At 44.0% G+C, this 27,098-nt stretch overlaps 1 protein-coding gene across 1 annotated transcript in view; it reads left to right on the top strand.

Annotated features, from left to right (window-relative positions):
• The first annotated feature begins 2,298 nt into the window (after positions 1-2,298).
• Positions 2,299-27,098, top strand: part of HS6ST3 (heparan sulfate 6-O-sulfotransferase 3) — a 712,546-nt gene continuing 687,746 nt past the window's right edge. Inside the window, exon 1 of the mRNA NM_001205484.1 lies at positions 2,299-3,011. Within this exon, the coding sequence (NP_001192413.1) occupies positions 2,299-3,011 (713 nt within the window). The remainder of the gene's footprint in view (positions 3,012-27,098) is intronic.

Genomic DNA, 27,098 nt, shown 5'->3' on the forward strand with positions numbered 1-27,098 from the left:
TACTTTGCCAACGCAAAGGCATATTTTAAAACATAAGTAACACCATTAACTAATGCATTCAGGAAATAATTGTTGGGTTTCATTGGGATTTGTTCTATCACAGTTCCTGGCTTTGGAGAGTAGTGTGATGCCATTAATAGGATTTTAAACTTTAAGTGTGAGAAAAAGAAATGGGATCAAGTAAGCTTTAAAGAAACTGATTCATCTTACCCAACACCTTTCTTACTCATGTAGTCTCATACAGTGTCAGGAAGGACACTGTGGTTGGTTTAATAGAGTTGAAAATAGGAAAGGAAGTAACAGAGGGAAGTTCATTAGAAGAGTCCAACCTGCCTAGAACAATATAAATGGCCTCTTTTGGGCAAGTGTTAGCAACCCTGAAAGAGATCTGGATCTTAACTAATAGCTGTGATGGGGACAGTCTGACAAATGAAAGAAATCAGCACAGTGTCTCAGGAAGAGACAAACAAGGGATAGATCCATGAAGAGGCCAGGAGGGAACGCTGGTTGCTATGAAGACTGGGGTGTTGGGGCTGGGAGACTAGGACTGGCAGGGCACCCAGGAGGGACACGTTGGCCTGAGCCACGGACTCAGGCTGCACTGTGTCCACCTTCAGTACACTGCCACTCTCAACTTGGCATCGAGCAAGTCCAGGCATTGGGGAGGGGCAGTTATTTCAATTTCTTTTTTACTCCATTCATTATCTGAAAAAGATAAACTGTTATTAAACAAAGAATTGCTTCTCAGATAAATGCAAAATAAAGATGTTTGACAAAGAAAGTTAAAATCTGCATCTAATCAAGAGCTTTTGAGCTTGTGAAATACAGGTGGAGATCTTATCGTCCATATTGGGGTGGGGGAGGGGCGAAACTTGCATATTGGGGAGCTCGGTGTGTGGTAGTCGGAATTTTAGGAGGAAATTTAGTGGGAATTTTAGGAGGTGACCCCTAAACTCCTCTCTGGTTGTGGACTGGACTGTCTGGTACTGGAAGCATTGAAGTGTGCCGTGAACACAAAGCCAGATCCACAGTAGGCGCCTAATGGATAATCGATGAATAGATGCTGGTTGAATAAAGTTGTAGAATTGAACACACCGAGTCTGTACTTGTGGAAGGACCAGAATAAAACTTGAGCACCAGTTAGAACGTCTTGTGTAGAGATGAAAAGCAATCCTGAGCCAATATGCCCTGCCAGCAAGGGACCAGCCAACTTGTGCGAAGTCCTGCCTAGGTGGGTCTGCCCAGCAGTGGGCACGTGTTATTCGTGCAAATCGCCTGGCCAGATTTCTGTCCACTCTCAGATGGAGAAAGCTGCGGATTTGGAGGTCTCGGATCAGCGCCAGCGACGACCTGCTCGCATCCTCTCCTTGCTCTGCTTTTGCCTTTCTTCCGAATCTCTCCACGCTCAAGGCTGAAGGGATTCCCACCCCCAGTTGCCTGCTCGGAGCCCCGCGGAGCCACGGACTCCTCCCCTGGAAACTCCTCGGGGGCTGGGGAAGGCTTTGGCGCATGCTCCGTACCTAGGGCAGGTTTTTTTTTTTTTTTGCTGCGGGTAGCAGGGCTCCTGTCACACCGGCTGGCGGGTTGTGGCGGTGCCAGCCAGTGTGTGCGAGTGTGTCTGCGTGCCCGCGCCTGGGCGGACCGACCCGGAGCAGCAGTGCGCCTCGCCCGGGGGAGGCGGCTCCGTACCGGCGCCTCGCCCGCAGCCGCTGCGGGGAGCTCCTCTGCAAACTTGCGGCGGGCGCCGTGCGTCCTCGTGGCTCCCGCACCTGGTGATCCGAAGGCAAAGGCGCCTGGAGCGCGTGCGGCTCGCGGGGCCCGCGGGCGGCCGGGTCGGCGGGGCCGCGCCGCGCCTTCGCCCTTGGCCGGCGCCCACGAGAGCCCCATGCAGCCCCCGCGCTCGCGGCCGCAGCTGCCCGGCCGCCCGGGGCAGGTCCGGGACCCGAGCCGCGCTCCCCAGCGCCTGAGCGCCGGCGGCGGGATGCCCTGCGCCGCCTGAGCCGCGCCCGGGGCGGGGAGCCGGGAGCCGGGCGCCCCCGGGAGAGCAGGGCGCCCCACGCCGCCGCCGCAGCCGCGCGCCGGCGCCCGTCTCCCCGCTCGATCCACAGGCCCGGCTCTGCCAGCCCCGGAGCGCCGGAGTGCCGCGGGGCTGCCAGCCAGCAGCTCGCCCCGGCGTCAGGGGCATGGAGGAGCGGCGGGCTCGGAGCCGCGCCCCGGAGTCCCCGAAACTTCCGAGCTGCCGCGCGTCCGCGTCTCTGCCGCTGTCGCCGCGTAGCCTGCCGGCCTGAGAGCGGGACCATGGATGAAAGGTTCAACAAGTGGCTGCTGACGCCGGTGCTCACTCTCCTCTTCGTGGTCATCATGTACCAGTACGTGTCCCCCTCCTGCTCCAGCTCCTGCGCCAACTTCGGGGAGCAGCCCCGCGCCGGAGAAGCCGGCCAGCCGGCCGCCCCGGGTCCAGCCCGCCGGGCACAGGCGCCGCCCGAGGACTGGGAGCGGCGGCCCCAGCTGCCCCCGCCACCCCGGGGGCCGCCCGAGGGACCTCGGGGGCCCGCGGCGCCGGAGGACGAGGACGAGGAGCCGGGGGAACCCGAGGACGAGGAGGAGGAGGCGGAGGAGGAGGAAGAGGAACCGGACCCCGAGGCCCCCGAGAACGGCTCCTTGCCCCGGTTCGTGCCGCGCTTCAACTTCACCCCGAAGGACCTGACCCGCTTCGTGGATTTCAACATCAAGGGGCGCGACGTGATCGTCTTCCTGCACATCCAGAAGACCGGGGGCACCACGTTCGGCCGACACCTGGTGAAGAACATCCGGCTGGAGCAGCCGTGCAGCTGCAAAGCCGGCCAGAAGAAGTGCACCTGCCACCGGCCCGGCAAGAAGGAGACGTGGCTCTTCTCCCGCTTCTCCACCGGCTGGAGCTGCGGGCTGCACGCCGACTGGACGGAGCTCACCAACTGTGTGCCGGCCATCATGGAGAAGAAAGACTGTCCCCGCAACCACAGCCACACCAGGTACTGTCCCCCCGCCGCGTCGTCTCGCTTCCGGCCACCTTCCTTACCCCTTCAGCCCATCCCGCCGCCCCACCCCAGTTCCGACCACCCCCCCGCCCCGGGCGACCCCGCGCTCCCTCGGCGGCGCCGGGCGTGTGGTTCCCCAGCATCGTCCCGCGATGCGGGCAGAGGTTTTGGGAGAGGGAGAAGAAACCTTTGCAAAGTGTCCTGGTCTTGAACTCGCTCCTCCCCTAGCCCCCATCACTCTCTCCCCCGCCCCAAAGGTGTCGAGAGCTGTCGTCGTTGTGTGTGTGTGTGAGAGAGAGAGTGAGTGAGTGAGTGAGAGTGTGAGAGAGAGACATTTCTTATGCCTAGCACGGTGTGACCTCTCTCTGTGCGTGGAACCCCTGGAATGGCCAGGAGGCCTGGGTTAGACCAGCGAGGTCGATTATCTTGAACCTAAGTTCTGCTAGAGGAAACTCAAACCCGGTGAAAGGCAGAGGGAGCTGCACGTAGAGAGACAGGGTAGGAGTTTTCCAGGCATGGCGAAGCCAGAGACGAGTCTCATCCCTCTGTAAGTGGCTCCTTGGTGGCTGTTCTCAAGGCTCTTGTTGCTGCTTTGAAGACATACGTTAGAATTTCTGCTCCACTTCCATAACCCTAATTCTAGAGATGGGCTTTGTTGCTGAGCAGCGCCAGTATCTGGACTCCTGTTCTCAGCAATATTTCCACTCTTCCCCCTCAGACCAATCCATCAACTCATTCTGAAAGCATTTGTTAAAGGCTTCCTGTGTGCCTGGCAGTGTGCTCAATGCTAGATGCATACAAGGATGTCAGAAACAAATCCCTAGCTTCCTCTCCCACCTCTGTCCCCACCCACTTTAAAGTGGTAAGGCAGCTGAGAATTAGGAAAGTTTGAAATCTTAATAGCCAATGAAACTGCTTACCTTATTAACATCCTTGCAGAGAGGCACTGGGCTTGAGAATTTCAGTTTAATGTTCTTTCTGCCCATTGCAATTTGAAGATTAATCTGACATGCTTGCTCAAGGGACTAAAATATTAAAAGCTTGGAACACTGGTTTATTGAGGTTTTTATCTCAAAGGTTTCAAACAGTTTGGTGTAAGGAAATAGGAGTTTAAAAACTTAAGCTCAATATGTTGATATCAGATAGCTTTTGCCTCTGACATTATGGAAAAGCTTCATTTACTAGAAGCTACCCAGATTCTGGAATTCACCACCACTGAAGCATCTAATTCTACTTCATTTCTCCAAGAATGAGCAAAATTTCATTATGGGATTTTTTACTCTGGCAGTTTTTCAGATACTTTCTCTCCTCCCTGCTCTTTTGCCTGTTTAATGGAAATTGCTTAGAATAAGAAACTGGTTGGATTTGAAATGAAAGCACAAGTCTCCTTCCTTTGCATATTTTAAGGTCCTTTAACTTTTCAAGATTTCTAATTGTGTAGTGTTTTAGATCCTGCCCCTGTATTTTAGCTTGCAGCAGTTTTTCAGTTGATAATGACTGCCAAACTTCCTACCAAAGGAGGCTATTGTTTCAGTGAGAGACAGTCTCTGCTACATTTCATCACAAATTATACTTTTTGTATTTATACCTTTATGTAGTAACTCCTGAATGACCCCAGAGAGTTTACTAGTGTGAATCTCAGCTTCCATTTCACTTAAACTAGAGACTAATTATCACATAGACCTAGCTAGTGATTCTTCAGTAGAGATGGGCATTATTTTCTATCAATGTCCATAAAACCTTTAGTGAATAGATGAAGCTTTTGGAGCAATTAGAGACTATGAAATTTAAGAATACTTGGATTTTTGCTTAGTGATGACATGCTGCTGCTACTGCAGATCCTGCATAGGTTACAGCAGCGAGGTCTTACTTCTACAGGAAGTACTCACTATTTCAAGGGCTTCCCTGGCGGCTCAGATGGTAGAGGAAATACCATCTTTCTGCTGGGTAATGGAGGAGAATGCCACCTTGGCTATTTGAACATAGAGTTTCTATTGCACAGTCAAATGCTTGTCTTTGTTTAATGATAGATTCTTTTCTCAGAATCAGAACTTTTCAGATAAACCTGCACTGGTTTGCTTGTTTAAAAAAAATCTCTAATAATGTTTTTTGGGGGGGCACCATTTTTATAATCTTTCTTCCTCTTCATCCTCACCCCCTCTCCCTTTTCCTGTTATTCTCAATTACTTTTCTCCTCTGGATGCTGTAGGGAGGAATAGCTGTGGTGTATGTAAAGGACCCTGCATCAAAAGTGATAGGGAAAAAGTTGAAGAGATGTTCAGCTGCATCTTCCTCACACAGAAGATCGAATTAGTTGTCTGTCATTAGAGTATCTGTGTACAGCGTTCTACAGTCAACTAGATTAGCCTGCATAATGGAGGGTACATTTCCACAATGCAAAATGGCAGATAATCTATTGCTACATAATGGGAACAAGGTTCTACTTCAAATAGGGCTGACTCTGAGCAAAATCAAGAAGTAGATCACGTTGACTTTGGTGCCCTAGTCTCTTTGCTTTGGGTTCCTCCTCTGTACCCCCTCTCCATTGCTCACAGGGATCAATGTCCTTGTGGGTCGTGGAATACCTGTAAGAGTGAGGATTCTGGAGTCAGGTCATGTGGCTCTTGTGCTTATTAGCTGTGTAAATTAGTAAGTTGCTCTTTCTGAACCTCAGATTCTTCATCTTATATGTGGATAATAATTGGTACTTAACCTCTTGAGGTCTTATGAGAACTAAAAGAGCAAATGCGTGTAAAATGCTTCACATAGTGTTGTCATAATATCTGTGCATAGTATAATATATTGATACATAGCACCCAATACTTGCTGCTGCTGCTGCTGCTAAGTCGCTTCAGTCGTGTCTGACTCTGTGCGACCCCATAGACGGCAGCCCACCAGGCTCCCCTGTCCCTGGGATTCTCCAGGCAAGAACACTGGAGTGGGTTGCCATTTCCTTCTCCAATGCGTGAAAGTGAAAAGTGAAAGTGAAGTTGCTCAGTCATGTCGGACTCTCAGCGACCCCATGGACTGCAGCCCGCCAGGCTCCTCCATCCATGGGATTTTCCAGGCAAGAGTACTGGAGTCAATACTTGGTATGAAGATATATAGTAATATTTAAATATTAGTTGCTAATTGTAATAGCAGTATTTGCCCTAATCAAGGTCTTCTTCCACAAAAGGGTGTGAGGTCATTTCCTCAAGCAGCTTGATGCAAATGGGCCACCTTAATTTATAGAGATGCCATCTTATGATTATTTGTGTGGAGACAACATCCTAAGTTCAGAACACTGATCAATAAATTGAAAATTATGAACGTTTGGGCAGCAGTCGTTGCAGAGTGCAGGCTGGGAAACAGGGACAGGAAAGCACACCGTGTAACTGAGTGGCTTCTGTGGGTGACAAAGACAAACTGGAATGCTGAGCGAGGAGTTGGGAAGAGCTGGGACCAAAGGCCAAAGCGGGAAGCCAACTCCGGAAGGGGATTCTTGGCAGAGTGGAAGGAGCCATCCTGTGTGTTTTAAGGGGCCAGAAAGGAGCAAGGCTCTGGGGCTGGCAGTTTAGGTCCAGTACAGAGGGCATTTCTGAGCATAGGAATCGGTTAGAATAAGACAGGAAGGTAATAGGAAGATGGCTTGTCTAAATGACCTCTTTTATCGTATTAGTGATGATTTCTTCCCTTTTTCTTTCTTTTCTCTATTATTTCTTTAGTAGGTTATTGTTTCTCATCTTTATGCTTCCTTCATTATCTCAGTATGTTTCCCATTTTTGTCTGCCTGCCTAAGTCTTTAGAAGTCTCTTCATTACCTTTGGTGGAGTATGGATAAACTCCTAATATTTTATGGCTAAAAAAGACTGAAGAGATCATCTGGTTCCATAATTTGTGTGGTCAATGGGTTATCTAATACTAAGAAGATGTGAAATACATCTAAGGTTTCCACAGGGAACTCATGTCTTCATTTTGATCATTTATATTCAATGTTTTGCCCACCGTTTGTTCTGTTCACTTTAACAGGTATAGTGGAGGGTGTCTTAGGACCTACTATGTACCAGGCCCTGTGATAGGCCTCAGAATATAGTTTGAGCAAATAGTGTCAGCCCTATGAACTTAGGTGTTTAGGCAAGATAGACCTTGATCTTCTTCAGTAAGTGAGTATTGCTCTCATTCTTAAAATTATGATGGAAGGAGATTCCATCCATCCCTTTTGTAGGGTGGGATGGCAAATTTTTTCTGACCACATTTTGTTAGTCCTGTTAGACTGCTTGCAAGGTTATGAATGTTGTCTTCAATAGGACCCTCTGTGTTGCAGATGATACAAACTTGACTCAAACTCAGTTCAGACAAAGGGGAAATTCTGGCTTAATAACCAGAACACAGGAAAGACAGAGGTACACCCTGTCTTTCATATTGGACCCTTTTCCACATCCCTTTTCATATTGGACTCAATATAGCAAAATGGCTTATTCCATGAAATGAGTAAATGGCTATTGAATCTAATAGATCTGGGGCTAAGAGGAAAGCAAGCCTTCTCTGAGTTCCAATTGGAAACCTTGGGGAATGACTCTGATTGGTCCAGCTTGGAACTTATGACTATTCTTTCAGCCAATCAGTGTGGCCAGGGAGATGAGGTTCTCTGACCCAATTTGTGTCACATGAATGGTGGTGGTGGAGGTGGCGGTGTGTGTGTGTGTGGGGGGGTGTGTGTGTGTGTATTACAAGAAGGGAAGCTAGCATAAATACAGCTTCTGGGAAGATCATTGGGTTCTGGATAGTCATCGTGATTGTGTCAGTTATGCTTGTAAATAAATGAGAAATAACCTTCAGATCTCTTTTAAAAATTCTTTAAGAAAAATTTTGAGTCATGCTACAATTCCAGTTTATTTGCAGCAACTGGAAACCATGTCATAGGAGGAATAATTGAAGGAGCTGGTAATATTTAATATGGAGGTGGGAAAAATAGGAGAGACATAAGGATTGCTTTCAAATACTCTAAGAAGGAAGATATGGAAAGTGTAGGAGATTTGGTCTGTGTTTCGCCAAAGGATGAGATTAGGATAAGGAAGAGAGAACTGAGAGGACAAGGATTTCAACTCAGAGTAAGAAAGAACTTCATAAAGCGTGTAACCGTCTACAAGAGAAGGAACTCTTTTGTGAAGTGGTGTGCTCCCCAGCAGTGAACATTTTAGCTAATTAACCACTGATGTTGGAAAGGAATTTCTTCCTGGGGAAGGGCTTAACCTGTGTGGCCTTTTATTTGAAGGTTCTGTGTTCTAAGCTGAGTTCAGAGCATCTTTTGCCTCTCCTTTCTTGCCTTGTACAGAGAAAACAAAACAGCCCCCATCACACACTCACAGGCACAAAAGGATTCTCAATGGACTAGTCAGTTCTTGAAGATTTGTAAACATTTCTACCAAGGAAACTTTTAGTACAGCATGATTTGATGGTATAGACTATTTTACATATTCAGTGCCAAAAGCAATAAATAGGTCCTGTATATGAGGATGTCTGCTTCTTAATAATAAGTATAAAAAGGTAAGATGAGAAAATATAACACAACTTGGCACGTGAAGCCATAACCGCTTTGAAAGATCATCTGGTTATTGCTTTTCCTTTAGACAGCAGTCTAAAATACACAGGAAGCAGCAGAGCTCTGTTTCAAAGGCTATCTAGAATATTATGGCCCATACTGCTTTCTAAGGGATAATCTTTTTGATGTCTCTTCTAATTAGAAATGTTGAACTGCAAAGAAGGTTAATTTTCACCATCAGGTTTGTGTGCAGTATAAAACCAAGGAGATAAGAGATTGTTCTGTCTATATGCCATATCCACTTATATGCTCATTACAGGGTCTCTTAAAGTATGGCTTCTGGTTCAAACCTCTGATATTTGCTATAAATCAGAAGGAAGTTGAATTAAACTCATTCAGTTATTTTTTTTTTTTTTTTGAGTTGTGAAGATAAAACTGGAAATGGTAAATGCTAAGATATGGCTTATTCTACATTTTCCTTGCTGGTTACCTTGGGAGTTTTGAAAGGGTTGAATTCAGAGAAATATAAATGTTTGTGTAATAATTGGAAGCTAAGTAAATTTAGCCACTAGCGACGTGGATTTGCCTAATCTTAGACTGTTATAGTATTATTCCCCAAAGCTAATTATTACCGTCTCATTTTGACTAAGGACAATCAGAAGCTTATGCCATTTGAAAGTTATTTATGCTTGATGATGAATTAAACAGGTTTAATTGAGACTGGCAAATCCTAATGTGATTTTAAGAGTCATGAAATAAATTATTGGGCCAAGGAATAGGTTTAGTATGAAAACAAGTAAATGGGGAACCCAAATTAATATTTTGTATTAATCAATTATCTTATTTTCAAGTTTGTTAAATTATGGATATTATGGATAAATTCCTGTTGATTTTAATTGGCTAATAGAACTTTGTTTTAATTATAGCTAAGCATTTAAATATGTGTTGGGAAGTGTACCAAATACTTGTTAACCTAGAGAGTGTTATTTGTTTGTATCTTCCTCTAGCAAATGCAGTAAAACATATGTAAAGTTCCCAGCACAGAGACTGACCTATAGAAGTTCAACGTTAGCTAAACATATACTCTATGTTCTAGATTACTTTTAAAAAATATCAGCATAACTTGACAAGACTTTGGTTCTTTGAAAGTTGGGATTATCAAACATTTGGCGTCCTGCCTCTCTTATTTTGTGTCATGCAAATTTGAACTGTTAATAGTTGCCTTTCATAATTAGCAAGATGTCAATTCCTCTTATTTGCCAGAAGAGTTGTCAAAGTAAGTATTCAGCCCAGGGCTTATTAGAACATTCTAGGGGGTCTCTCCCCTTAATATGCCACAGATCAGAAATTCATTTGGGTACAGACAGATGGTCTTGCCTCTTGGGAAGGTTAGCCTCATCGTTCCTTCTCACTGTAGGAAAAGAATGTGCCGAAACCAAGAGCATGAGAACTCTGATGTAGGATGGGTGGAGGAGAAAAGTACCAATAATGTAGACTCTGAATTATTCCTGGTTAAAGCCAGATGGTCGAGGTGGTTGTGGTTAGCGATAGTCATCTTGGAGAGCAGTGGAAGGAGACCTTGAATTAGGAAAAAAGTCCTCAGCAGAAATTGGAGAAAATCCGTGAAAAATACACTGCTGCTGCTGCTGCTAAGTCACTTCAGTCGTGTCTGACTCTGTGTGACCCCATAGAATGGCAGCCCACCAGGCTCCCCCGTCCCTGGGATTCTCCAGGCAAGAACACTGGAGTGGGTTGCCATTTCCTTCTCCAATGCATGAAAGGAAAAGTGAAAGTGAAGTTGCTCAGTCATGTTTGACTCTTAGCGACCCCATTGGACTGCAGCCTACCAGGCTCCTCCGTCCATGGGATTTTCCAGGGGAGAGTACTGGAGTGGGTTGCCATTGCCTTCTCCAGAAAAATACACTAGCCTCTGAATATTCCTGAAAATCATGCTGATGCCCAGCTTGTGAATGCAATTAAGGTCATGTGTAGAGTAGGGGCTGTGAAGTCAAATTAGCTCAATTTTAACCGGGTTCAACCACTTGCTGTCACGTAATCCTGAAGAAGTCAGTCACCTGCTCTGGAAAATGGGAGGAATAATAATGATATTATCTCACGGTGAGTGCTAAGAATGCGTGTGGCATTCTTCAGACAGCCTGGCACAGAAAAAGTCTCTTTTTAAAAAATTTTCTCAAACATCTGTGCTGTTCTGTGTAAAAATAAAATGATAGGTAAACCTGTATGTTGTGTTTTGAATCTGCAACTTTTCATCCTCAACGATGCAAAAATGAACTTGCAAGGTATGATGCAAGAGAAAAGCCATAAATGCTAAAAGTAAGTGTAAATTCTCTGGATACCATGGGCATGCAGTGGGTACTTAATGCTGTGCTTAGAGACTTTCATCCTTTCTTTTCTTCAGCATATCATTTTATTTTTTATGGGATATTAATGAAATAGCAACAAAAATGTTTAAACACATACGATTAAATTCATAAATGAAGCAATCCTGCGGTGAAATTGAATTAGTTGCCCGTGGGCACATAAATATTTGTAGTTCATTGCTATTGTTAATATAGCACCATGCTTTTATTGGTAAGTACGGGGTCATTTATTGTCAGAAGCTTGCCTTTAATACCACATGTTCATGGTTGCCTCTGCATTCTAGTTTCTTTACAAACAAAGGAGGGTAGAAAAGCTAACCACCTTGATGGCCTCCATATCCATCTATTATGTTTTACAGAGTATTTCTTCCAAAGAATTCAAGATTGTGGATGTAAGACTGTAAACCTGGATGGCAGCTTGCGTATTTTGTGGGCTCTAGTTAGAAACTTGCAGAATTGTATAGATTTACTTAAATTGAAAACATAGACCCAGAAGAAAGAGTAACCATAACTTTAAACATCAGTATGTAGTAGCTTGGCCTGTGTGTGGAAATCTGCAGGTAGGACCCATATAACACAGTAAAGAACAAGGTGACATGTCAAGGAAGAGAGAACAGACGGTGATAATGCAGAGTGTAAATTAGAAGGATGCTGCAGAGGAGGGTGAGGAGAGAAGGACAAAAGTAGTCAAGGCAAAGTTTGAAATCCTTAAAGAACTGAATCAGAAAGATGGTGATATTGAGAGTAGAGGTCAGAGATGCATCTTGTATGCAATGATTTGTCTCATCAGTACATTTACGGGGAGCATTAATAAGCACCTATCTAAGAGGCCATCTGACTTGCAGCCTGGTGTATTTGAATGCTGCTGCTGTACTTGTATTTACTTACACATTCTTTTTCTGTATCAGGTTGCTGTCTCAAACATGGGTAGCTGTATTGTAGGTCCTGGCAGCAAACAGGCACCCTTTCTGATTGCCAAGGGACTATTAACAGAGGTAGGGATTGAGGAATGGTACAAACATTGGACATAAGGTTCATTGTAAGTAATAACAAGGAAAGCAGTTAACCGCCCTGGGCGTGAAGTAGCAGAGTTGGGCAGGCAGTGTCAACACTCCATGTCTACAGGTGTCTTACAAGAAGAGCTACAGTCTCAGCCCTTCAGGAAGGGCTGCCTGCCGGCATATTGAGCTGAGGCAGAGAGGAGGGGGTGGGGAGGAAATACCTTGTCTCCTTCCCCTCCCACCTGTCCTCCCATTGTCTTCCAGTGGCTGGATTTACCTGGCAGCTAAAGTACACGTGTGATTCTCATTCCACATGCTTCACCAGGCAGAGAAGGGTGGAGAATGGATTTGGGGTTGCCGAGGTAGCAGGTATGAACATGGACAGTAACTTGCACAGTGACTTAAAATAGCTGGAAATTTCTTCTGATTCATTTTATGAATGCCCCGTTCAATCCTACGCACGAGACTGAGAACAAGTACCCTTTCCTTTAGAGCCTGTAGCACATGTTTTCTATACGGACCGTTAGTCTCCAACCCAAAGAATGGTGGAAGAAGCGAAGAAAGCTCAGAGCTGTCTGTGGAGCTGTCACCATAACAAGTGACTTTTCACTGAGTAATAAAACCAATTCTGAATTCGGGTGTTTTGTCCCCCTGGTGCCCCAGAATTGACTGGCAATCATGAAATATTTGAGCAGTTAGATCTGTATTTTGATGCAGATCCAGATAATATACATTTTAAATTATATCTCCGTGTGGTACTGTATACATTTTAAGTTACATAACAATACTGGTTAAGACACTACAAAATAATTTGCAGAACTGGCTCCGGTTTATGAGATGAGATGCTTTCTGCTGCTTAGATTTTCTTCTAAGAACATTAAGCACATTAAAAATAGTATTAATGTGGCTTTAAGTCTCTGAAGGTAACAGGTGAGGGAGGAAAAAAATTATATCACACTTGAAACTATTCTAATGTTTTCAGTTTTAATTTTAAAAGGCTTTTGAAACACTATTTCCATCTTTATTTGAGGGGGATAGGATGTGCTTGGGGCTTCCCTGGTGGCTCAGTGGTAAAGAATCCACCTGCTAAGCAGGAGGCATGGGTTCAATTCTTAGGTTGGGAAGATCCTTTGGAGAAGGAAATTGCAACCCAATCCAGTATTCTTGCCTGAGACAACCCATGGACAGAAGAACCTGGTAAGTACAGTCCATGGGGTCACAAAGAGTCAGACATGATTTGGCGACTAAACAATAGCAACAAGGATATACTTGAAAGTAAATATTCATGAAACTCTGTTTAAAAACATTATGAACCTGGAATCTCCTAATATTATATGTGGGCTTCCCTGGTAGCTCAGTTGGTAAAGAATCCACCTGCAATGCAGGAGACCCCGGTTCAATACCTGGGTTGGAAAGATCTGCTGGAGAAGGGGTAGGCTACCCACTCCAGTATTCTTGGGCTTCCCTGGTAGCTCAGCTGGTAAAGAATCCGCCTGCAATGTGGGAGACTTGGGTTCGATCCCTGGGTTGGGAAAATCCCCTGGAGAAGGGAACGGCTACTGAAAAATAGTGAAATGAAGTTGGTATCTGAGAAAACTCAGTAAAGAAAAAGAAAAAGAAATCATCAGTTCCCTGCTTGAGTTTACAGAGTCATAAAGCCATGAGCAAAATGCTGTTCAACATTTGAATTTGTAGATGACAAAAGCCATTTTTAGTACAATGTCTGTACCTAGAGCATGGATTGAGATTGGTGTTAAGTTCATTTCTCTGATTTGTAGGGTGGATTTTGTGTTGCTGGGAGCACCATCCGCTGTGAGGAACACACCAACCTCCATCCTCTTTCACGGCCCTTCTTATGCACAATACATTTTTGTCGTTCTCTGGGACAGCATTTTATGACAAGGTTAGAGTCAGCAATGCTCTGTAAATGCAAGGATCATCTTCAGGCCCGTACATCTGTATGAAAGTGACTTGCCCTGAAAAAATGGGCTTAGGGCATTATTTTCTCCTGGCTTTGAAAGCCATTAGCAGTAAGGAACCTGCATGCTGTTCAACTGGATTTAAGTCCAGTCAACTGAAGGATTCTGGGAGAAGTTTCAGAGAAATTTTTCTTTGGCACATAGCTTCACTAAATTTATCATTGTGCCTTCTATATAAGATGAAAGAGGTAGATTAATGGATTGTTCTATTTCTAATATTTCTATTTATAAACATACTATTAATACTTTTCTTGATAAATGAATATCAAAAGCATTATGTATAAAAACGTCTGGCAACACAAAGGAACTTAGCAACGTTGGAAGTGTCAAATTTATTACCTGATGCATTTTTAGTCTGAAAATATTTGTCAACTATCCTGATCCATTCTTTGTCTTTTAAATTCATGCTTAAGGCTACAATCCACTACGGTAGATAAATTTCTTTGCTTTGAAAGTTTTATTTTCCTAGTTCCTTATGTGTGCTATAAGGAATAATTAATGTAATGAAAAAATCAATATCGTGTATAAATTATTTAGGCTTTACTATCATTGTAATTTTCTCCTCAACACCTATTGATCAGCAACAATTCATTTGTTAATTTCTTTCTAATAGGATATTCATTGTATTAGGTCTGTAGTAGTGCTGTTCCTGCACTTTCGCAAATAAGTCATGAATTACTAATGATACACGGGACAGGTTAACTTGCTAGTGAGTGCTGTGAGGTAGAAAACAGTTGAGGGCAGTCATCTGAGACGCTGTCCTATAGAACTCTGTGTAGCCAGACAATTGCTGATAGCTAAATGAGCAGACTCTTGCAAGACATTCATTTGTACTTCCAAACTTAATGTGAACCTATTTTTTTTCCAGGTAAAGAAAGGCCTTTACCTGGCTGATTCTGTATCAACAGCATTTCCTAGATCCAGTAAAGCCAAGAGGCAAAGAACATCAGTTCTGAAGCCCAGATTTGGGTTTAGGCCCTGATTCTACCCACCAGGGCTTCCCTGGTGGCTCAGCCTTAACGAATATGCCTGCCAATGCAGGAGAAACAAGATACACGGGTTCCATCCTTGGGTCAGTAAGATCCCCTGGAGTAGAAAATGGCAAACCTCTCCAGTACTCTTGCCTGGAAAATTCCATGGACAGAGGAACCTGGCAAGCTACAGTCCCATGGGGTTGCAAAGAGTCAGACATTACTGAGCAACTGAGTACACAGCACACTCAGACCTGATCCTACCACGAATTACTATGTGAATTAGCTCACATTCACACACTCAATCTGTAAAACAGTGATGAAAACCTTCCTACCTGGTGTTAGTGTGGGTTTGCAACCTGGGGGACTTGCCAGGTGAAATCTGAAGGTGGCATCACACATGGCGAGCAGGGAGAGACTGAGGAAGAGGCAGATCACTCCAGGGTAGGTGGCAGGTGTAATAAGCAAGGAAGGTCACACGTGAGGTTTGTCTTTAGTGGTAACAAGATAGGTAGACCTCTGTGCCCACCTACTGGAATCTTTATATAGAGGTTTTTTTTTTTTTTAATCGTATTTTGCTTTAATTATTTATTTTTTTAAATTTTATTTTATTTTTAAACTTTGCCAAATATCAAAATTTTATATAGAGTTTATATAGAGGTTTTAGTGAGGTTCATGCACAGAGGCTGTCCAGAGTAGGCTGGCCATCCTACTCTCTTGAGACTGTGTCTTTGAAACAGCTTGGAGGGTGGGAACAGTGGATGGCACTTCCATTTCAAGGACCAGGGAATGGGAGAGGAGCCTCTGATTGCTTGGGTCCAGCTCTTGGGTCATCCTCTAGATGACACCCTCCAATGATTAATGATGATGAGCAAATGAGTGAAGGCACACAAACACTCACGTGTGCATATGTTACTTTTGTAATTCAGTTTTTATCTCCATGGTTCTCTTCTTTGGGGTAATATAATAGTGTCCTAAATGTGTTGGTTATTAAATGCCATTTTGACTGTTGTCCATTGGATTATTTCAAGAGAGTGGACAAAATTCTGAGACCTTTTGGAAACCCAGTGAGATTCAAGTCCAAGAAGTCAAACTGTCCACAAACTGTCTTCATGGCAAAGAGAACATTTGCATCAGTGAATCTGGACCAGGAAAGCAAAGTGGTATCCTGTAAAAAGCTCTACAGTTGGGATCAGGCAACCAGAGTTTGAATCTAGACTTCCTCATTGATCTGCTGTTTATTGTTTGGCCTTCCTGACAAAATTTAAGTTTCCTGAAGATGGTGACTGTTTTGTTTCCTTCTGCATCCTCAGTGCCTAGACTAGTGCTGGTACATTATGGCTGTCAAGTAAATGACTGAATAAAATGAAAACAAGCATAAATAAATTTGCAGGTTTATTGGACAATTTGGATAAGGCTGTATATCCTGTCTTCTTTTTTAAGAGTTGTTGTGGATTAAGGAAATGACTCTGAAGGCACTTCATAAAGTATAAAGTACTATACAAATTTAAATTTATATTGACAGTGAGAATCCATTTGATATAGAATGGAGAAGGAAGGAAAGTTGGATTTTGGAAGTGTGCTGCATATATAATTCAGCTTTTATAGAGAGCTTCAAAAATTGGGAATGACAAAGATGCAGTTGAAAAATATGCAAAATACACATTCAGCTCAATAACTTGTTGAAGTAATGAGCACTTTCTTTTAAAACAGGACATAATATATCTTAAAAGCCTTGTTAGAACACATAAGTCTTTTCCTTAGACTATCAGGAAACCCTTTTTTCCCTCAGGGATTTGGCACAGATCAAGGTACAAAAGTTTCTCGAGGCACGATACTGGATGCTTAGGGCTGGTGCACTGGGACGACCCAGAGGGATGGTATGGGGAGAGAGGAGGGAGGAGGGCTCAGGATGGGGAACACATGTATACCTGTGGCGGATTCATTTTGATATATGGCAAAACCAATACAATATTGTAAAGTTAAAAAATAAAATAAAATATAAAGTTTCTTTTCTCTCCCATTGCTTTACCCTTTTGAGAAAGTCTTCCAGGAGTTAATATTTTAAATTTTGTATCCATTCTTTTTCATTATTTTCACATGACAGCTATAAATTAAGGCTATTGGTTAATAATATGTCTTGCAAGTGAGCTCAGAATGTAACTTCTTCATTTGAGCTGATTTAGGATATGATGATCCACTGAGCTCTTCACTATATAACTTGGTTTTGCAACTAATTATGAAGAACATAAAATAAAATCTTCCAGAGGCTAGAGTTTGCATGATAATACACATCTATTAGGAGAATAATTTTCCTTAGTAATGAGTTGATTTTTATACATGAGGCAATGCCTGATTGCTTCCAGAGGATATACACACTTGCACGGGCAGAGACCCAGAAGCACACACAGCTCCTGACCTAGGGTGGAGTCTTGGAAGACTCCAGCAAACTGATGGAAAACCACGAGAGGCGTGATGCCTGTGGTAGGAAGTGATCTGGCAGAACTGATGGCGGCATGATCATTTATTGAACTCTTCATCTTAACAGCAGCCCTCGGAAGCACGGAGAAGTGTCCCATTTTGAAGATGAAGAATCTGTATATGTTTATTAGGATGCCATCAGCAGCATTTAGCAAAAACTCAAATTCAAATTGCCTTATTAAGGCATTTTAAAATCTCATAACAAGCCCAGAGGGAAGTGATTGATTCTGTCTCAGTAGCATTTTCCAGATCCAGTTAAGTGAAGAATATAAATTCTGGAACTCAACCCTGGGTTTAAAGATTGACTCTAGCATGTATTCACTATGAGATTTTGCTCAAATTGCTGAATTCTTCAGGCTTCTTTCTCTTTGTGTAAAACAGTGATAAAAAACATTCCTACCAGTTATTAGTGATGAGCATCATACGATCTTTTTTAAAAATTATCTGTTTATTTTTGGCTGTCCTGGGTCTTCGTTGCTGCAGGTGGGCTTTCTCTAGTTAAGCTGAGTGGGGGTTCCTCTTCGTTGTGGTGCATGGTTCTCATTGCGGAGCTTCTCTTGTTGCAGAGCACAGGCCTTAGGCGCGTGAGTTTCAGTAGTTGCAGCTTGTGGGCTCTAGAGCACGGGTTCAATAGTGGTGGCACGTGGGCTTAGTTGCTGCACAGCAGGTGGAACCCTCCTGGACCAGGGATCAAGCCCATGTCCCTGGCACTGGCAGGTGGACTCTCAATCACTGGACTACTGGGAAGTCTGTATATATGAGTTAATGCACACAAATATTTAGGAGAATACCTGAAGCATAGTAAGCACTTGTTAAATGTTCAGTCAGTTCAGTTCAGTTGCTCAGTTGTGTCCAACTCTTTGTGACCCCATGAATCGCAGCACGCCGGGCCTCCCTGTCCATCACCAACTCCCGGAGTTCACTCAGACTCACATCCATTGAGTCAGTGATGCCATCCAGCCATCTCATCCTCTGTCGTCCCCTTCTCCTCCTGCCCCCAACCCCTCCCAGCATCAGAGTCTTTTCCAATGAGTGAACTCTTTGCATGGGGTGGCCGAAGTACTGGAGTGTCAGCTTTAGCATCATTCCTTCCAAAGAAATCCCAGGGCTGATCTCCTTCAGAATGGACTGGTTGGATCTCCTTGCAGTCCAAGGGACTCTCAAGAGTCTTCTCCAACACCACAGTTCAGAAGCATCAATTCTTCAGTGCTCACCCTTCTTCACAGTCCAACTCTCACATCCATACATGATACTGGAAAAACCATAGCCTTGACTAGACAGACCTTTGTTGGCAAAGTAATGTCTCTGCTTTTGAATATGCTATCTAGGTTGGTCATAACTTTCCTTCCAAGGAGTAAGCATCTTTTAATTTCATGGCTGCAGTCACCATCTGCAGTGATTTTGGAGCCCCCCAAAACAAAGCCTGACACTGTTTCCACAGTTTCCCCATGTATTTGCCATGAAGTGATGGGACCAGATGCCATGATCTTCATTTTCTGAATGTTGAGTTTTAAGCCAACTTTTTCACTCTCCTCTTTCACCTTCATCAAGAGCATTTTAGTTCCTCTTCACTTTCTGCCATAAGGGTGGTGTCATCTGCATATCTGAGGTTATTGATATTTCTCCTGGCAATCTTGATTCCAACTTGTGCTTCATCCAGCCCAGCATTTCTCATGATGTACTCTGCATATGAGTTAAATAAGCAGCGTGACAATATACCTCTCAAACAGACTGTTAAATGTTAGCTGGTGTTATTTTACTGAGGACCCAGGTGGTTTTCCACATCTTTACTCTGCCACCCTGAGCTTGCTGACTTGGGCCATAGGCTGCCTTCCTCGTGGTTGCTAGAACACTGTGGGTGCACGGAGAATTTCCTGGCCACATGAACAATGACTAGAGTGGAAACGGTGACATCCCCATTGGGAAACCAATTGCTGGCAATGGCGTCAGACCCTCCAGGATTTGTCCCTGAAGATGGGGCTAGGATTTCCCTCCCCTGAGTCACATGTGGACAGCAGAACAAACTGGGGGCTCTCCCAGCAAAGGAAAGGAGGGATGGATGTTGGAAAGTCTATCAATACCATCTCCATCTTGTTTTAGAGAGTCAAATGGGATTAAATTGTAAAGCTAGACTTCCAGTCCAGGGCTCACTTCCAAGTTCTAGCCTGTTAAATATTCTAACCTATGTCTGCTAAAAGTGTTGCATTTATGTGATAGGTCAAAGAACTGGGGTTGTTATTATTTTAAAAAGTATTTATTTATTTATCTGACTGCACTGGATATATGGGTTCCCTCATGGCTCAGATGGTAAAGAATCTGCCTTCGATGCAGGAGACTTGGGTTCGATTTCTGGGTTGGAAAGATGCCCTGGAGAAGGGAATGGCAACCCACTCCAGTATTCTTGCCTGGAGAATTCCGAGAACAGAGGAGTCTGGCAGCCTACAATCCATGACTGCAAAGAGTCAGACATGACTGAACGACTAACACTATTAGAAGGGTTCTAATCAGTATCACCACTTGCTTACTATTTTCTTGGAGAAGGAAATGGCAACACATTCCAGTATTCTTGCCTGGGGAATTCCATGGACGGAGGAGCCCGACAGGTGACAGTCCATGGAATTGCAAGAGACGGACATGACTTAGCGACTAAACCACCACTGGATGTTAATTGTGGCGTATGAGATCTAGTTCCCTGATGAAGGATTGAACCTGGGCCCTCTGCATTGAAACTGTGGAGTCTTAGCTGCTGGACCACCAGGGAAGTTCCAGGACAGGGGTTGTTTATTGATTTTTTTTTCTTCTATTGGTTCAGTTAACTTCAACATATATTTATTGAGTATCTACTGTGTACCAATTACATACAGTTCAAGTTAAGGGAAGTCAGAGGGAAAAGAAAAAGTGATTACTGCTGCCATTTTGACTGGTTACTCTGTTCTAGGCAAAGTGATTTATGGATATAAATACTTGCATTGCTGCTGCTGCTGCTAAGTTGCTTCGGTCGTGTCTGACTCTGTGCGACCCCAGAGACGGCAGCCCACCAGGCTCTCCCGTCCCTGGGATTCTCCAGGCAAGAACACTGGAGCGGGTTGCCATTTCCTTCTCCAATGCATGAAAGTGGAAAAGTGAAAGTGGACTCTCTCAGTCGTGTCCGACTCCTAGTGACCCCATGGACTGCAGCCTACCAGGCTCCTCCGTCCATAGGACGGAGGGATTTTCCAGGCAAGAGTACTGGAGTGGGTTGCCATTACCTTCTCTGAAGTACTTGCATTAGGTAGGTGGTATTGTCATCTCCATTGAACAGATGGGAAAATGAAGTTCAATGGTATTAAGTGACTTCTCCATGGTTGCAGAACTAATCACTGGGGAAGCGGTTAGGTGTTTCAACCCAGGTATGTCTGATTTCAGGACCCCCTCCCTTATCCGAGGTTGTGCTGATACTGTGTGTATTTGACTGCTATCTAGGCAAGAAGTAAGAGTACCAGCAGGAGGAAGGCAGGACCAAGGTAGACCTAGGTGGGCTACTATAATGGCCTCATTTTCTAGTTTTTGTATTTCGTGCTTTGACATCTGGGGCCTTGCTGATGCTCGAGGGATTGCTTCTCCCTCAATTTGCTTCATTTTTTCAGCTAATAAATGAGCATGATTTCATATGCAAACCAACCAATCCAGAGCCCATACCCACAACTGTTTTCTTTTTCAAGCCTTTATACTCCAGGCCACTATCCCCTCTGCCCTAATCACCCAGGGCTAGGTATCAGGCAACTTGGGATGACCCTTCTTCCCCAAAGCCCACTAAAATTTTTCAGACTAGCCAGTCCTGCCTGAACCCACTCACTCTGCTTCACTTGCTCTTCCCTGGTAAACCACAGCAAAGGCTCTTGCCCACATTCCCCCCTTGCTTCGTCGTCTCCTGAATGACCCTGGTGCTTCCCTCTGTGGCCCTGTGTGGCATACTGTGCCTCTTATTTCTAGATATGAAGTCATTTTCATGTCAGCTTGTCTTCAGTTCAGTTCAGTCACTCAGTCGTGTCCAACTCTTTGCGACCCCATGGACTGCTGCACGCCAGACTTCCCTGTTCATCACCAGCTCCCGGAACTTGCTCAGACTCATGTCCATTGAGTCAGTGATGCTATCCAACCATCGCATCATCTGTTGTCCCCTTCTCCTCCTGACTTCAGTCTCTCCCAGCATCAGGGTCTTTTCCAATGTGTCAGTTTTTCGGATCAGGTAGCCAAAGTCTTGGAGTTTCAGCTTCAGCATCAGTCCTTCTGATGAATATTCAACACTGATTTCCTTTAGGATGGACTGGTTGGATCTCCTTACAGTCCAAGGGACTCTCAAGAGTCTTCTCCAACACCACAGTTCAAAAGCATCAATTCTTCAGTGCTCAGCTTTCTTTATAGTCCAACTCTCACATCCATACATGACTACTGGAAAAACCATAGCTTTGACTAGATGGACCTTTGTTGGCAAAGTAATGTCTCTGCTTTTTAATATGCTGTCTGGGTTGGTCATATCTTTTCTTCCAAGGAACAAGTGTCTTTTAATTTCATGGCTGCAATCACCATCTGCAGTGATTTTGGAGCCCCCCAAAATAAAGTCTCTCACTGTTTGCATTGTTTTCCCATTTATTTGCCATGAAGTGATGGGACCAGATGCCATGATCTTTGTTTTCTGAAGGTTGAGTTTTAAGTCAGCTTTTTCACTCCTCTTTCACTTTCATTAAGAGGCTTTTTAATTCCTCTTTGCTTTCTGCCAAAAGGGTGATGTCATCTGCATATCTGAGGTTATTGATATTTCTCCCAACAATCTTGATTTCAGCTTGTGCTTCATCCAGCCCAGTATTTCGTATGATGTACTCTGCATAGAAGTTAAATAAACAGGGTGACACTATACAACCTTGATGTACTCCTTTCTGACTTTGGAACCAGTCAGTTGTTCCATGTCTTGTTCTAACTGTTGCTTCTTGACCTGCATGCCGATTTCTCAGGAGGCAGGTTAGGTGGTCTGCTATTCCTATCTCTTGAAGAATTTTCCATAGTTTGTTGTGATCCACACAGTCAAATGGTTTGGCATAGTCAATAAAGCAGAAGTAGATGTTTTTCTGGAACTCTCTTGCTTTTTCAGTGATCCAGTGGATGTTGGCAGTTTGTTTCTGGTTCCTCTTCCTTTTCTAAATCCAGCTTGAACATCTGGAAGTTCTTGGGTCACATACTTTTGAAGCCTAGTTTGGATAATTTTGAGCATTACTTTGCTAGCAGGTGCTGATGCTGCTGTTGCTAAGTTGCTTCAGTTGTGTCTGACTCTGTGTGACTCCATAGATGGCAGCCCACTTGGCTCCTCTGTCCCTGGGATTCTCCAGGCAAGAATACTGGAGTGGGTTGCCATTTCCTTCTCCAATGCATGAAAGTGAAAAGTGAAAATGAAGTCACTCAGTCGTGCCCGACTCTTAGCGGCCCCATGAACTGCAGTCTACCAGGCTCCTCCATCCATGGGATTTTCCAGGTAAGAGTACTGGAGTGGGTTGCCATCGCCTTCTCCATTGCTAGTGGGTGAGACGAGTGCAATTGTGCCATAGTTTGAGCATTCTTTGGCATTGCCTTTCTTTTGAATTGGAGTGAAAATTGACCTCTTCCAGTCTGGTGGCCACTGCTGAGTTTTCCAAATTTGCTGGCATATTGAGTGCAGCGCTTGCACAGCATCATGTTTTATGATTTGAACACACTATCATGGTTATGTGGGTCATGATCTTTTTTATATAGTTCTTCTGTATTTTCTTGCCACCTCTTAATATTTTCTGCTTCTGTTAGGTCCATACCATTTCTGTCCTTTTATTGTGCCCATCTTTGCATGAAATGCTCCCTTGGTATATCCAATTTTCTCAAAGAGATCTCTATTCTTTCCCATTCTATTGTTTTCCTCTATTTCTTTGCACTGATCACTGAGGAAGGCTCTCTTATCTCTCCTTGCTTTTCTTTGAAATTCTTCATTATGATGGGTATGTATTTCCTTTTCTCCTTTGCCTTTCACTTCTCTTCTTTTCTTGGCTATTCTTAAGGCCTCCTCAGACATCTTGCCAGCTTGCCTTTTTGCATTTCTTTTTCTTGAGCATGGTCTTGATCACCACCTCCTGTACAGTATCACAAACCTCTGTCCATAGTTCTGCTTGCCTTACCCTACCAGATTAAAACAAATTCCAGGTATCCTTAAAGCCATCCCCAAGATTGGAACTCAAACATAGGACAAATAATCTACTTAATCAGAAGCACAAAAGTGATGAAAAGTGGATTCTGAATCAGTGTAGAAACCAGGTGTCAGAGTACAGATGCAAGGTCAAGTTGAGTCTGGATTCAGGATTAGGGTAATCAGTGCCCTCATATCCATGATCAGGATTGTGGATTGGTTGTAGAGATGGGAGTGGGACCAGGTCTTTAAGCCAGATGGTTCTAAGCTACAGGAGGACATAGATAGCAGAGGCAGGGAGAGAAGGGAAGGGGTATAAAGCTCAAAAGCAAGCAAAACTTGAGACAGCCCATTACTTGTAATTTTAAGCAATGTTGTAAAAAACACCGACTGGTTAACAAGAGTGATATAACATATCTAATTTTATTTTGAGGTCATTTTCTTTCTAGCTAGCTTGATTGATTGGTTGATTCATAATTGTACATAGCTAACACCAGGCACTGGAGAAGACAGATTGAGAAGAGGACTCAGTCCTGGCTCTCAAGGAGTGAAATCATAGTATATGTAAGTCATAGATAAAATGAGTTGGAAATATTTACATCACAACATTTAAATCAGTTCATGGTGTTATAATCAGAGCTAGATATAGAAATTCTGAAGAAGATGTGCTCAAAGAAAGAGGGTGAATGTGTTCAGGAGTGAAGAAGGCACATAATAAAGGCTTTGAACTGGCTGAAGAGTCAGGTGATACTGGGGTGGATGAGGGGTGGTTTATGGAGACCCCTGAATATATACTAGATTGAGGAAGTGATTCTGATTCAGTATCAAATTTAGAATAATGTTAAATTCTTAAACAGTGATGGTTTAACAAATATGTCCGTAAATTCTCTGATGCTCCTCTCTTCCAGAGGCAAAGCTCTGTTCCTGTCTCCACCCTCAGTGTTGACTTCGCTAACTTGATTCTAATGAGTCAAATACAACCAGAGGGATGAGACGCCATTTCTGAGGTTGGATTATAGAAGGATCGTGGCTTCTGTTTAGGTGTTCTCTCTTTCTCTCTCTCCTTTGGATTCTTTGTCCTGGGTGAATCTGCGCTCTGTGCAGCCTTATGGAGTGGCCCACATGGCAAGGAAATGAAACCTCCTATAAATGAGCTTGGCAGGGGGGTCCTTCAGGCCTCATCTAGTCTGCAGAGATTGCAACCTTGTCAGGGCACCGGAGCCATGTTTAAAGGGGCTCACAGAAATGATAAAGCAAGGACAGGTGATGGTAGGAGTGATGTTTCTAAAATGAGAGGTGATCTGATCACAGGACACAGGATCTCATCTGTTTTCTTCCCTTTTGAGCAGAAATGAAGGCAGAGCATTTGTGTACTGATACGGGAAGGCTGGTGAATTGATAGTTGAAGGATGAGGTCGTTCTAATCTGATTGCATCTCTTTTCTCTGTGAGGTATGAAGCAAGGTCATTAGCTGAGAGTGGGGAGGAGAGGAAGGAATGCTAGAAATTTGAGAACAGAGAAGATATGAATAATGATCTCGGAAGTTGGGAAAACACGTTCCCTAGGGAAGTAAGCTGTCTGACAGAATTGAATTCTGTTTTCAAGTCCTGTGATTATGCATTTGAAACCAGTCCATTTGGCATGTGGTTCTGGGATTTTCTTCAGCAACATTAAGCTGCTCTGGTGGAGGCATGGGCTAAGTACACAGTTGGGTTTAACCAGGATTGAGTTTTACCAAGGAAGGAGCAGGAGGGTTATGGCTGTTTACCTAGAGGCATTTATAGTGCGGGGTCATGTCATTTGGGTTGGTTAGGAGAGAAATGGCAGAAAGTGAAGAAGAACTAAAGAGCCTCTTGATGAAAATAAAAGAGGACAGTGAAAAAGTTGGCTTAAAGCTCAACATTCAGAAAACTAAGATCTTGGCATCTGGTCCCATCACTTCATGGCAAATAGATGGGGAAACAGTGGAAACAATGGTAGACTTTATTTTTGGGGGTTCCAAAATCACTGCAGATGGTGATTGCAGCCATGAAATAAAAAGACACTTGCTCCTGGGAAGAAAAGTTATGACCAACCCAGACAGCATATTAAAAAGCAGAGACATTACTTTGCCAACAAAGGTCCGTCTAGTCAAGGCTATGGTTTTTCCAGTGGTCATGTATGGATGTGAGAGTTGGACTATAAAGAAAGCTGAGCACCGAAGAATTGATGCTTTTGAACTGTGGTGTTGGAGAAGACTCTTGAGAGTCCCTTGGATTGCATGGAGATCCAACCAGTCCATCCTAAAGGAAATCAGTCCTAAATGTTCATCAGAACGACTGATGCTGAAGCTGAAATTCCAGTACTTTGGCCACCTGATGCAAAGAGCTGACTCATTTGAAAAGACCCTGATGCTGGGAAAGATTGGAGGTGGGAGGAGAAGGGGACGACAGAGGATGAGATAGCTGGATGGCATCACTGACTCAATGGACTTGAGTGTGAGTAAACTCTGGGAGTTGGTGATGGACAGGGAGGCCTGGCATGCTGCAGTTCATGGGGTTGCAAAGAGTCGGACACAACTGAGTGACTGAACTGAACTGAACTGAGGAAAGAAATGAGGGTGGATGATGGATAGGAAGAAAAGTGGTAGGGTTCACAGTGTGTTGATAGTAGAGGTCTGTTTGGGGAGTTGTAATAGGAGAGCTGGGGTGGTGGTCTAGAAGAGATGCTGGCCAGAGAACAGGGTGTTTGGAGTTGAGATGCTGGAGGGAGGGCTGTAACTTTTGTGATCCACATGAAGAGGGCCCTGAAGTATGGGAGGAAGTGATCTTTGGAGCTGAGAAGGTAGAAGAATGGCAGGGACAAGATGTTGCATAGATTATTCACGGGAAGGTTGAAGTCAAGAATGAGGACAAAAGTTGAGTAGGAGAGGAGAATTGAGAGCCTGGTGAGGAAGGTGAGGAGGTCCATGATGGGTTAAAGGTGATAAGGAATGACACATGGGTAGGGGACCCTCAGGTCAGACTGTTAGGCTGTTGAGTTGATTCTGTGATGAATCAAGAAGGAAAGGGACAAAGGAGAGAGGAGAGAGCAGAGAATAAAAATAAGATAGGAATGAAGTAGAGATAGGAAGGTAAAAAAGAGGTGGTAGGACCCAAGTATGTCTGCAGAGAAGGGGAAAGCTCCTCCTCCTTCAGTTAGGGGCACAGAAGCTCCAGGACAGTAAGGTCAGAGGGCAGCATTCCAGGAAAGGCGAAGTCTAATGACTTCCATGATCTTTCTCGATGTCACTTAATTGCAGTGATCGAAAGACAGTTTTGGGGACTTCTCTGATGGTCCATTGGCTAAGACTCTACACACCCAAAGCAGAGGGCCTGGGTTTGATCCTTGCTCGGTGAACTAGACCCCACACAACACAACTGTGTCCAAATGCTACAACTAAGATCTGGCACAGCCAATGAGTAATAAATAAGTCAATAAATATCTTAAAAAGAGTTTTATTAGGCATTCTCTATAGCAGAAATGTGAATAATACTAATAAAGTTTTCTATCTAAAAACACTTTTTATTTTAAGCCTCGGT

The sequence above is a fragment of the Bos taurus genome, chromosome 12, assembly GCF_002263795.3.
Source record: "Bos taurus isolate L1 Dominette 01449 registration number 42190680 breed Hereford chromosome 12, ARS-UCD2.0, whole genome shotgun sequence".
Taxonomy (NCBI): domain Eukaryota; kingdom Metazoa; phylum Chordata; class Mammalia; order Artiodactyla; family Bovidae; genus Bos; species Bos taurus.